Consider the following 13,919-nt stretch of genomic DNA (forward strand, 5'->3'; position numbering starts at 1 on the left):
TATATCCCCAGTCAAATCTTCCCAATATCATTAACATACAAATTAACACAGCAATGGCCCTAAAACAGACCCTTGAGGCACACCACTAATGACTTTCCTCTTCTGGGATATTGCTTCCCTATTAGACAGCCACTCTCCAATCCAGTGCACAAGTCTAATATTCAACCCCACCTGCTCGAACTTATACAGTAATCTATCAAAAGCCTTAGCTGCTGTCACCTTATTGTAATAAGTAAATAGATTAGTAAAACATGACCTCCCTTTAGTAAATCCATGCTGTCCATCAAAGATAATACTATTGTTGTCATCCAATTCTGGATCCTGATTCTCACCAGCCTTTCCAACACTTTAACCACAATACCTGAAATTGGTCTATAATTTGATGCTTCAATTCTGTCACCTCCTATATAAAACGGCACAGTCTTGCCTTCCTTCCTTCCACTCCTTTGCAACTTAACAAAATGTAACACTCATACTAAACAAATATGTCAAGGCTGATGTACACTCCCTGGCACATTCCTTCAAAATACATGGTGATATGTCATCAAGTCCCACAGCCTTATTAATATCTCTCAAACTCTCCATGATATCACTTTCACAAGGATGAATGACCTTTATGAACTGTTCATTAAATATCTCAACAGTATTCTCTGCAATTGTCTTTATACCATTTTCACCAACCAGTGCCATTCTACCATAATTGTTCTTATTGTTGCTGGCTATGTACTGAAAGAACTCCCTGGGATTTTTTTTTTTTTTGGTATCATTAGCTAACTAACAGCTGCTTGTTCTGTACTTTTGCAACCTCTACCAAATGAATCATCCTCCCTACCTGTTTTTTGTATTCCTCATGGAGTTGATTATTACCATCTCCTCTTACGTTGCCTCTATAATACCTTTTATTCTCTGCATTGCATGCTTAATCTCTTCATTCATCATTTCACACCTACCTTTGGAATACATTTAGACATTGCTTCTACTAGAAAGTTCTTGAATGTCACCAAAGCAGCATTGATCTCCTATCTAGCCAACTCCTGATTCCATGCTACACCTACAAGCTGTCTCCTGAGCTTCTCGTAATCACCAGCCTTGTAGTTCCACATATACCCTTTCCTCACAGAGATCCTCACACTGCTGGTAACCACCATGAAAATCACTTCATGGTCACTCTCGCCAACTAGTAAGATTTGACACCTCATTTATAATAACCTCCTCTGATGAGATGATCAAATCCAAGACCCTCAGTCCTCGATGCCCTCTGTTACATAGTGCCTGAGGTAGTTGTATCTCAAAATCTCAACAGACTCATTTGTTTACTTGCAGTTGCTGTTTCATCATACCAATCCATATTGCCATAATTAAAATTACCCTTTTCCCATTTGCTTATACATTTTCTGATCACTACCTTCCACATTACCAGTTCTTTACAACATCCAACAATATATTTCATTCTATTCATTTCTATCTCACACCATACTGCCTTAAAACCATTACCATTATTTCCCCCCCCCTTGCATCCCTGTTATGTCCATACTTTGTATGTACATAACTCTTTTTCTGTCATCAATAACACTCCACCTCCCTTTTTACCCTTTCAATCTTCACGAAATACAACATACCCTGCCATCTCTATTCCTGTCATGACATCATCCTCTTCCAACCATGTCTCACTTATTCTAATAATTTTTGGGTGAACAAACTCAATCACTGCAACTATTTCATTTCCCTTATTTTTGATACAAGTCTCCCCATTTCCCTGTGTGTGTCTTGCACATTTATTCTCTCATTCTCTACACTCATGCTGCTCACTATTTCATTCATAAACACCACTTCAATCTCTCCTTCCTTACTGTCTCGCTTTTTCACATCACTTATTACTTGCTCAGATTCATTTTCTGCGCTCACTCTCCCTTCCAGCAGCAGTCTCTCCAAATGACTCACACTGATGGATGATGAGGAGGAGAGACTGACTGTGAGTGAGGAAGAGGTAAATGGTGATTTAAGCAAACTTGATATTAATAAGGCTGCAGGACTTGATGATATATCACAGCACATTTTAAAGCAATATGCCAGGGAGTTGACATCTGTCTTGACATATTTGTTTAATATAAGTCTTACATTGGGTCAAATTCCAAAATAGTGGTAGGAAGGTGGGATTTTACCACTGCATAAATGAGGTGACAGAATTCAAGAATCAAATTATAGGCCAATCTGTGTGTCAGGTGTAGTGGTTAGAGTGTTGGAAAGGCTTGTGAGAATCAGGATCCAGAATTGGGTTGACAATAATGGTATTATCTTTGATGGATGGCAGGTATTTGCTAATGGGAGGTCATGTTTTAGTAATCCACTTACTTATTACAATAAGGTGACAGCAACATTAGATATGGAAGATGGATACACAGTAGTATACTTTGACTTTGTAAATGCTTTTTGATAGGTTACACAATAATAAGATGATACTAAAACTAGAGAGGATAGAGTTGGATATTACTAGGATTGGAGATTGGCTGTCTGATAGATATCAACGAGTTGTGTATGTATCCCAGAAGAGGAATAGTCACCTGTGATGTGCCTGAGGGGTGTGTTTTAGGGCTGTTGCTATTTAATCTGTATGTTAATTATATTGGAGAAGATTTGAATGGGGATATTCAGCTGTTTACAGATGATACAAAGGTGGAACGAACTAGGAGTAGAGTAGATGTTTTGGCCTTACAAGAAACTTGAATAGACTGAGTGATTGAGCATGGGAGAGTAGGGATGCCATTTTATTGTTACGAAATGTAGGATTTTAAAATTTGGAAAACAAAGATGGGATGTAGAATTTACTCTTGGTTGGGGAGATATATTGTTGAAAGTGGAGGAAGTAAGAGATTTTGGGGTGATGGTGGATAAGGATCTAAAATTTAGAGGATAACCTACAGCCAAAAAGAATAGGAGATAGGCGGAAGGATGACTGTTCATTTGAAGCAGTCTAGTGTGAGATTAAGGCCAGTAAGACAAAATATATGGTTGGTTGTTGCTATAGGCCAGAGAGTTCCATGGATGCTCTGGAAGACTTGCATCTCCAAATTAGTATAATGAGTATAGGTTACACAATAATAAGTGATTATTATAGAGGACTTCAACTATTGAGATATAGACTGGGAGGAAAAAAGATCACGCAGCAGGAAGGAAATGGAATTCATACACCTACTAAGAGATAATTACTTGAGGCAGCATGTGATGGAGAGGAATAGGGGGTGTGAGAGTATTGAACCTGGTCATAGGATCAGAAGAGCTATCCATAACCAAAGTGACCACATTGCCTCTGATTGGTGAAAGTGACCATGTGGTCTTGACTTTGGAAATTGTACAAAATGAGAAATATTCTGTCAAGAAGAGGTATATGTGGAACTACAAGGCAATAAATCTGTGCCATGGCATAGATTTATTGCAGGATAAGGATGTTAGCAGTGCATGGGAGAGAATTAAGGGGAAACAATATTAAATTGCATACCTATGATAAGGAGGGTGAATCAGGTAGGCATTAGATGGATTACTAATATCATTAAGCATGAGCTTCAGAAGAAGAAAATACTGTGGAGGGTATACAAAAAGAAAGGTTGCCAGCAAACCCTTGAACAGTACAAGGCTCAACAAGAAATGTGACCAGCATGGCAAGGAAGGCAAAAATCAGATTCTGAGGAGAATCAAACAGGCCAAAGGAAATCCCAAAGAGTTCTTTCATTATGTGGCAAGCAAGATGAAGAATGACTATGGAAGATTAACCTTAATGCATGGTGATGATGGTCATGAGGAGACAGAAGCAGATAAAATAGTTCAGTTACTGAGTGACCACTTTGCAAGGATATATCATCCTAATGAAGTTACTGCTTTAACCTATGTGACAGACACCGATGTGGGAAAAGAAATGGATAAATTGGAGCTTCTATTCTTAGGATATTGCAGAAACTCTATGTAAATACAGCTATGAGATTGGATGGGATATCAGCTAGGGTTTTGCAAGAATGTGCAAAGGAACTGGCAATGCCTTTGACTAGGCTGTTTAATTTAAGTCTCAGTTCTGGTAGAGTTCCAAGGGAGTGGAAAGAGGGGAAAATAATTTCTTTGCATAAGGGAGGTTCTGAGACTACAGTAGCAAATTATAGACCAATCAGTATCTCAGGCATAGTAGTAAAAGTACTGGAAAAATTGGTAAAAAAGAGAATTGAAGAACAGTTAGATAAAATATGATACTGTACGAGGATCAACATGGCTTTGTGTAAAGGAAATGCTACATGATGATTTTGCTGGATTTTGCAAAAGCATTTGACATAATACCACATGGAACTCTGTTATGCAAATTAGAACAAATGGTTATTGATATGACACTGGTTAAGTGGATAAGAGGGTGGCTACTGAACAGATATCAAAAAGTGGTATATGGAGGGGCAGAATCGAGGCGAAAACAAGCGACTAGTGGTGTGCCGCAAGGTTCAGTGCTGGGACCATTGCTGTTAAATTTTTACATAAATGATATAGGAAATAACCTGAAAGAAAATATACAGGTATTTGTGGGTCATGCAAAATTAGGTAATAGTTAATTAAAGTGATGTGGAGAGCTTGCAGGATGATTTAAATATGCTGTCAGTATGGGCAAAAAATAATGGGAGTTTAATGTGGAGAAATGTAAAGTTAAGCATTTTGGGATAAATAGATTAAAAGCTGTGTTATCACCTTGATGACACTGTACTAACGGAATAGATGAAGCTAGAGTGGTGGTAGATAGAGTTAAAGTTTAGAGGACATATTGCTAAGGCACAGTGGTGAGCTATGGAAATTTTAACAAAGGGCTCACATCATCGAGCAAAAGAAAAAAAAAAAGTCATATTTCACACAAAAACTTTTATTAATACAGCTTGTGTACAAATTCCAATCAAAAAGTATGAGAAGACAATCAACCTCTAAAGGCTATCATTTTTAAACAAATATTTCATGATCTAAACATGAAATATTTGCACACAATCAACTGTGTTAATTTATCTTACATAAGAAAAACATTTTTTAACTATCAAAATGTAATAAGAATGAAATCTTTTATAAAACATTTGATTGGCTACTGGTTTTACCATACGATTGGCTACCAAAAGGGAGAAGGGTAAAGATAGGGCATGCACTTATCATATTTTCAAACTTTGGCGCATTCGTTATAGAGGAGTTGAAACAATAATTCCAAATAATCTATACACTGCCGAATAGACTAATTTTTGGTAGGTTACTGTATGAGTTTGTCGCTTAATATATTTCAAAAAATAATGTTTTTTTTTTCTTTTGAAAAAATAAAAAAATAAACAAGAAGAACAAGGGGCTCGCAATGAGAAATTGCGAGTAATCAATAGCTACGTAATCTTATGAGCCCCCTTATTGCTCACCACTGCTAAGGCAGCCCATAAGATTACGTAGCTATTGAAGAACACACTATCAAGTAGAGATAAGGAAGTTGGTTATTCCTCTTTATAAGGCCTTGATATGTCCACATTTGGATTACTGTGCTCAAGTCTGGTCTCCTAGATTTCTTGGGGGGGGGGGGGGGAGTAGTGGAGAAGATTCAGAGCTGAGTGACCAAGATGGTGAAGGGTCTGTGGAATATTCTCTATGAAGATATATTGAGGATGGATTTCAGAAGTTGGTAGATAGGAAAAAAAGAGGGGATATGATAGAAACATTTAAGTTGCTTAAAGAGTTTTCAGCACTTGGCTGACTGGACAGGCCAGAACAAGGGGTTATCTGTAGAAGTTGAATAAAGCTGTGATTAGTAGGGGTGTGAGGACTAGAATTTTTGCTTGGAGAGTTGTGAATGAGTGGAATGGGTTGCCAGAGTCAGTTTTTGAGTGCTTTATCTATTAATGGGTTTAAGGAGAGGTATGATAGAGTGTATGGATAATTTGGGTCTCTTGTGATGAGACTTCATAGAGGTACCTGCACAATAATATTATTATTATAAACTGTTTTTGCTACCTATAAACCCATCAACTAAATTCATAGCCTGCTGCCTCCTCCAAAAGACAAACTCTACCATTGGTGCTACCAGCGTATACAAAGTACCATGTTCATTCAACTTGTCTTACTACAGACAAGTAAGACGATCTCGCAATAAATATATCTCTGAACATCTAGCTTATCAAACCTCACAAATCTGTTCTGGCACAACATGGGATTGAAAGAGCCTCTGTAGTTCTGTCAGTATAGGCAAAGCTCTTTGGTCAGAAAGACCTGGGTTTGATTCCCATCCATGATGTGAGGAAATCTTTATGTGGTCTCTTTCAACTAAAGGTGAGTTAGCTGGTCTCATATGGAGGTGGGGGGGGTTCAGCCAGAAATTCAGGTTTTTCGTCTCCCCAGAACAGGCAAACTGGCCCCGTAGACACACACGCGGATCTACAGTCACTAAATACTTAATCTCCCATGAGAGGGCTCAACTTATAAATAAATAAATGGGACTGAAAACACTAGTTACAGGCTCTAATGGAAAAACACCAAGCTGTTACATAGATCCATATGATGCACTGTTCATCTTGAATTCAGTGTGGAGTAACTACCTGTTACTCCATATAATACTAATCCCTTACCATTAAGGTAATCATTTACTTATTTGAAATAAATGAAAAATTTGAAAAAAAAAAAAATATTGTGATGTAACACTTTTCTGTAGCAAGAAGTGCATGTTATTAATTCTCTGTGTACCACCTTACTTACTTACTCCAGGGTTTCATTTATCACTGTAGAAATTTTTAAAACACCACCAGGAAATCAAAATACATCTTTATATATCAACTTATCCTCTAAAAGAAAAATATGAAACTACACAGAGTGGCCATTTCCTCATTTAGGGAAATAGACCATTCCTGAAGACGTTGAGTCATGTGACTGCAGTTTTCTATGTAAATCTGGTAGACAAGCATCCATCAGTTCTGTTTTTGTGTTTGATGCATCAGAAGGGTTAAAAGGCATAAATTAATTGACTTTGAGAATAGTATGATTGTTGGTGGTGGTGTTCTCATGCTAGTATCTCACAAACATCTACTCTTCCTGGCTTTTCACATGCAACAGTGCTTAGGGTGTACCAGGAGTAATATAATAACCAGACAACTTCAAGCCAGCAATAATTCTTTTTTCAATGAGGAAACAGCTCATTGATACATGAGCAAGATCAGAGAAGAATGATAAGGATTGTGAAACATAACAGGACATGAACCACAGTCAGTCAGATCACTGGATCACATCTCAGTACTACACTGGTGGTGAGAATATTATCTCGGAGTGCACTGTTCATCAGAAGCTGTCACAGATGATGTACAGAAGAAGACAACCATCCCAGGCCCCAATGTTGTCAGCTAAGAAAAGGAAGATGCTGCTTCAGTGAGCATGTGATTACCAACACCAGACAGCTGACAACTGAAAAAATGTCACCTGGTCTAACTAGTCCTGGTTTGAACTGTCATGCTGATGACAGAACTAGAATGTGGCAGCAAAACATGAGGCCGTGGACCCTTCTTGCTGAGTAGCAACAGCTCAGGCTGGTTGCAAGGATGATGGTGTGGGGAATGTTTTCTTGGCACAAATTAGTTCTCCTGATACCAGTTGAACATTGCCTGAATGCCACTTAACATCGTCACTGATCATGTTCACCCATTGATGGTTGCAGTTTACCCACTGTCGAATGGGCACTTCCAGCAAGACAATGTATCATTCCATGAAGCGCATAGCATGTTTAAGTGGTTTGAGGAATATCACAGCGAGTTTCCTTAACTTAAGTGACCAGCTCAGTCTCCACACCTCAACCCACTAGAGCATCTCTGGGATAAGGTGGAATGAGTGGTTTGCAGCAGTGTACCACCATCCAATCTGCAACAATTGGGCATTGCCATTGTGATAGTGTGGATAAATCTTCCAGAGGAACCCAAACACCAAAAGGCTTCAGTTCAGCGATACAAAAATTATATAAGTCAAGTGGATATTAAATCCAGCATTATTTCAAAGCTGAATGTAGAAACTATGAAAGTTTCATAAGGTAAATTAGTTTCTACATTTGGCTTTGACGTAATGCTGGATCTAATATCCACTTATATAATTTTTACATCGCCGAACTGAAGCCTTTTGGCTCTTTATTTTAGTAATTATTTTTACACCGGCCAAGATTTTGCTTATGAAAAATACATCTCTCTGACATTTCAAGATCCTAAGTACTGAACAAGAGTTTTTCCTCTCTTAAGGTTTCTACCTGATCTCTGAGGAGAACCAACCAGTTCAAAACAGTTATCAGGTCAGTGAAACCTTATCAAAATGGACCAATAAAAGGTGAATATATAGACTCTTGGGCAGTGCCTAAGTCTTCTGTATGGTCCATACTAAGGCAACTCATGAATGCTGGGAAATGTATTCCCATAAGCTCTCTGGTCAATTTACCTTACAAAACTTTCATAGTTTCTACATTCAGCTTTGAAATAATGCTGGATCTAATATCCACTTGACTTATATAAAATTTAGTTAGTAATTGTTAGCTCTACATGTGTTTTTTTTCACTGGACATCAACATGAGAAGCATTGTATATATTGATGATGTGTTAGTGTTATCCTCCTTGCTTTGTTTATTGTATTATCACTTATTATTATTGCAATATATTGTAATATAATACAATAATAATAATAATAATAATAAAGCACAATGAGAAAGATAATCTGCATAGAACTTGGAAGTTTATTTTTCACTTGGTTAGACTATAATAAATTTAGTTTAATCCTTTATCCAAGTGTATGCAAACAAAGTTTGCATCTGAAATTATCTTCAGGACTGAGGTAAGGTAGTGCAACACCAGGCAACTCCAAGCAAAGGTGGGCCAAGCTCTCATCACTCCTTGTCTTAGTATAAGATCTCATACGGAGGTAGCAGGGTTTTGTCTCCCGGAAACTCGGGTTTTTCATCCCGCATACATACAAATCAGCCCTTCAGAACACACGCAATTTATAGACAAAAATTACTAGTTGTGGTGGTGTTGGAGGTGGGCGGTAGATGGCGTTGATTCGTAGTAGAGGTAAGGTGTAGAGACAGTTGAAGATGTCCTCCCGCGATGAGTCTTCGGACTCCTTGGAGGTATCAGGAATAATAATAATAATAAGGATCAGGCCCTTCCCTTAATGCATAGCAGTATACATGTCCGCAAGGAGATGTGCTTTGCATTTTGGGAGATACTGAGACAAGGAGTGATGAGAGCTTGGACCACCTTTGCTCGGAGTTGCCTGGTGTTGCACTACCTCACCTCGTTCCTGAAGATAATTTCAGGCGCAAACTTTGTTTGCATATACTTGGATAAAGGATTAAGCTAAATTTATTATTGCATATAGAACTGTTTTAGAATTTAAAGCGTAATCTTTTTTTTATGAATTAAGAATTCTAGTAAGATGTTCTTTAAAGATGCCCTTATTAAATTAATTTATTGATTATTTATATATATTTTTGTATATTTTATTTACAGCAGACGAAAGGTGTTTCAACTTGAGAGTGACAAATGAGTCATACTGCCATATTGGAAAATGTAAGTTCAACTACTTTTTTTTTTTTAATTTTTTTTCCTTGTCTTTTCTTTTAATCTTCTTTTTCTTCTTCTGCAGCTTCTCCCACTTAAATGGGATCACTGTTGATGATGAGTCTCCTCCACATCCTCCTGTCTTGGGCTGTCACCACATCCAAGTTCTTCATCCTCAAGTTTTCTTCTACCAGCTCCCTCCATCTCTTCTTTGGCCGCCGACACTTCCTCCTTCCTTGCACATCCATCAGCATGACCCTTCTTCCCACATATTTGTCCTCCCTCCTCATCACATGACCAAATCATCTCAACCTTGCCTCCTGTATCTTCGCTCCCAAGTTCGTAACTTTCACTGTTCCCCTGAAATAGTCATTTCTCAGACGATCCTTTCTGGTCACACCGCACATCCACCTAAGCATTCTCATCTCTGCTACTTCCATCCTGCTGATGTTATTTTTCCTCAGGGCCACAGTTTCCATAGCATACGTCATAGCTGGCCTCACTACAGTCCTATAGATTTTGTCTTTCAGATTGATCGGCACCCTCTTATCGCATAACACTCCAGCCATCTCCCTCCAGTTCCTCCAACCCACTTGTATCCTGCATCCCACTTCTTTCTCAGCCCCTCCATCTTCTTCCACTGTTGAACCTAAGTATCTAAAGTCCCTCACCTTCCTGATGACATTTCCTTCCAGCTCCAGATCTGTCGCCTGGCCGCCACCCACTGTGCAACACATATACTCTGTCTTACTTCTGCTCAGTCTCATACCTCTCTCTTCCAGTACTTTTCTCCATCTTTCCAGTTTAGTTCCCACTTCTTCTCTTGAATCTGCACACAGCAAGATGTCATCTACATACAACATTGTCCAAGGTGCATCTTCTCTCAACTCCTCTGTCACCACCTCCATCACAATATTAAATAGAAACAGACTTAATGCTGACCCTTGATGCAAGCCAACTGTTACTTGAAAACTTTCTGTCTGTCCCAGACAGGTCCGAACTCTTGTCTTCACATTTCTGTACATCTCCTGCACCAACCTGACATATTTCTCCGGTACCTTCTTCTCCCTCAGACACCTCCATACTTCTTGTCTTGGCACTCTATCGTATGCTTTCTCCAGATCAACAAATGCCAGATGTAGCTCCCGTTGTTTCTCTCGAAACTTTTCCATCATCTGCCATAACCCAAAGATAGCATCTGTAATTGATCTACCAGGCATGAAGCCAAATTGTTCCTTTGCAATCTCCAACTCCTTCCTCAATCTTCCATCAAGAATCCTTTCTAGGATTTTCATTGTGTGGGACATCAACTTTATTCCTCTGTAATTCTTACAGTCTTGTGCATCCCCTTTACCCTTGTAGATGGGGACAAGAGTACTCTCCCTCCATTCCTCGGGTATATTTTCCTGTTGGCAAACTGTCATGAACAGGTCCCACAGCAGGTCAATTCCCTCTTCCCCCAGTGCCTTCCATGCCTCCATTGGAATCCTGTTGGGGCCCACCGATTTTCCATTCCTCATCCTCTTCATGGCCTCCGTCAATTCCAGTCTACTGATGTTCTGCACCATCCTCTCAGGATGCTGCCCTTGTCTTTTCTTTCAATATGGATGATTAAAACAAAGGTTTTCTTTTAGCAATTTCCTCATCTTTTATGAAAATGTAACAAGGATATTGGTTGAGGAGACTCATATCCAGTGGTATTTTTAGTTTGCAAAGGCAGTTTTACAGACTGAGACGATACTTTTTTCCAAAAATTTTAGACCAAAAATTGGGAGTTGTCTTATATACAGGATAACCGGTTGAGAGACCTACAGTTGCCATTGCGAAACTGCCGGTACCTTGTCTCTGCAAACAGGCGTCCGCCAATCACTAGCCTTTGTTAACTCTGTCGATTGATGTCATTAACGCTCATTCTAAATAAACCAATCAAAACTCTGAAAGCAGTCATATCTACAACTTGTTGGTGGGGTAAGTTAATGCATTAACAATATTTTGAGCACTATCCCATAAAAATGTCCAAAAATAAAAAACGATTGTTATATTCTTCAAAATTCAAGTTGCCTGGAACTGAGAGTGATGCATAATTTCTTAGTATCTTAAAAATATTACCTAATTACTAAATATACTTATCCCACCAACGAGTCGTAGACGTATGACTGCTTTCAGAGTTCTGATTGCATTATGGGATGCTAAGGCATGTAAAGGTGAACACATTTAATATTTAAAAAAATATCAAATGTGTTCTGTTTTATGTTTAAAATTGATTTCTTAATTTTGGGTTCGAAAAAGTAGGGTTTGTCTTATACATGGGGGTATCTTATATATGGAAAAATACAGTGATTATTAAGTAATTTAAAAGAAAAATACACTGCATTTGAATGGATTTGGTGTTGGTTATTTATGGAGAAATTTATTATTAGTTAGTGGGCAAGAGAAAGAGAGAGAAAATGTAAAATAGAAGAAGTGAATATAAATATGGAAAAGAAAGTCAAATAATGCAAAGAGCATGAAAAACAGACTGTGAAAGACAAGAAGAAGGTGGATGAGCAAAAGGAGCAGGGAAATATTGAGTGGGATGAGATATGCAGTATAAAGAATATGAAGAGAAATGGTGTAGATGGCATGATCTCAGAGTGCAATCGGTCACACCTAGCAAAGTAATGAATTATAGTGAAGGAAAGGAAAAGGAACAAGCATTTACTGAGGTCATGAAGAGTGCAAGCTAGCATAGAGTATAACATTAATTAAGTATTCATGTGAACTCATTTGAGTTTCATGTGTTTATGAGTATTTACATGGATTTTTTTCAGCATATGGCAAAAGATTTTCAGTGAGATAAAAGCATAATATGCATTAAACATACAAATTTATTGTTTTAATACTGACCATATTGTAATGCATACAAACATATTACGTTCTTTGCCTACCAGTTTCGCTTAGCAAACTGTCTAGCTTTTTCAAGGCATTGACGGAAAAGCATAAAAATTAGTAAATGCAAATTGAAAGGAACATAAAAACGTTGTGAACAATCTAGTAGCTAAGGTTACACGTGCGCGTGACAGAGACTGAACGGACTTATTGTTCTTATTCATTATCACACATGCATGTTTGTTGTAAACTATTCTAAACAGTTCGTGGAAAAACCTGATCCTCTCTCTAAATCCATCTGAACTACAGCCAGCCAGTAATCACATTATGCATGTTCTTGGTCTATAACTAGTCCTACTCATGCTGCATTTCCGTCTGTAACTTTAACTCACTTTCTCCTGTCTTCTCATCTTCTATCTCATATACTCCCCCTCCCCAGACTCAAACCCCCCATGTATTCCAGGCCATTTCATTCCTATGCTGACCATCCACGCACACGCACACACACACGTGCATTCATTACTGCTTTCAGAATCCACTCTTCGTATACCATGTCTCCCTATCCTCCCTGGCCCCACTCCATTTCCCTGTTCAAACTTCATTTCTTTTCTCACATTCTCCTCTCCATTCATAAACACACCAATGTCACCTGGTCCACTCTCCTGCTTATTTACATAATCTCTGACTTCTGCAGATACCGTGTTTGCATCACTTTACACTTCCAGCAGCAACCCTTCCAAACGAGTCACTCCAAAACCATTCAGATGAAGTCAATTGCTCTTGTACAGTTCAAAAAGTCCCTTAAACTGATCTCACACATTACAAACTGCACTCATTTATTTTCACACACTTTCACTAGCATTCCATTCAAGATCTTTGCTTTCTGCCCTGACTCATTATTATCATACCTAGGAAACACACAAACTAAAAACAGTTGTCTTTTGCTGTTCTCAGTAATCTCCTGATATCAATTCCCACATTCTCCCTATGCTCAACCAAATCATTCATTCCCACCATAACCTCTAAATGCCTTGCACACTGACATCTTACATACAACAGCTCAATCACCCTGTTCATTCTTCTTCTTGGAAAACATATTTGTGCACCCTCTCATCTACTGAACATTTTATGATAGAATCTCCATCTTCTTCTTCTTGAGTATTCTGCAATTGAGCAGGGTCTTTTAGTAACAGAAACTTTCCTTCCACTCTCTTCTGTTCTGAGCCTTTTCTTTCAAGGTTGTGTACCTGTCTCCATTCAGCATGTCATCTAGCATTGTTTTCCTTACTCTTCCTCTGAGTCTTTTTCCGTCTATTTTTCCTTCGATGGCATTTCCGATGATTCCATTTCCTCTCAGAATATGTCTGATCCAGTTTCCCTTGCTTCTTTTTATCCTCCTTAACAGACTTCTTTCTTCTTCTACTCTTTTTAAGACCTCTTCATTAGTTAATTTATCTGTCCATTTGATTTTTTCCATCCTTCTCCAAA

The 13,919-nt window shown here is 38.3% G+C and overlaps 1 protein-coding gene across 1 annotated transcript in view; it reads left to right on the plus strand.

The window, feature by feature from the left end:
- The window catches only part of LOC150104082 (transient receptor potential cation channel subfamily M member-like 2), a 580,140-nt gene that overhangs the window by 410,564 nt on the left and 155,657 nt on the right, over positions 1–13,919 (plus strand). The window contains exon 19 of the mRNA XM_090396744.1: positions 9,513–9,572. Within this exon, the coding sequence (XP_090252870.1) occupies positions 9,513–9,572 (60 nt within the window). The remainder of the gene's footprint in view (positions 1–9,512; positions 9,573–13,919) is intronic.

This window comes from Typopeltis vanoorti, chromosome 8 (assembly GCF_054136105.1).
Source record: "Typopeltis vanoorti isolate ZY-2024b chromosome 8, IOZ_Tvanoo_1.0, whole genome shotgun sequence".
In the NCBI taxonomy this organism is placed as follows: domain Eukaryota; kingdom Metazoa; phylum Arthropoda; class Arachnida; order Uropygi; family Thelyphonidae; genus Typopeltis; species Typopeltis vanoorti.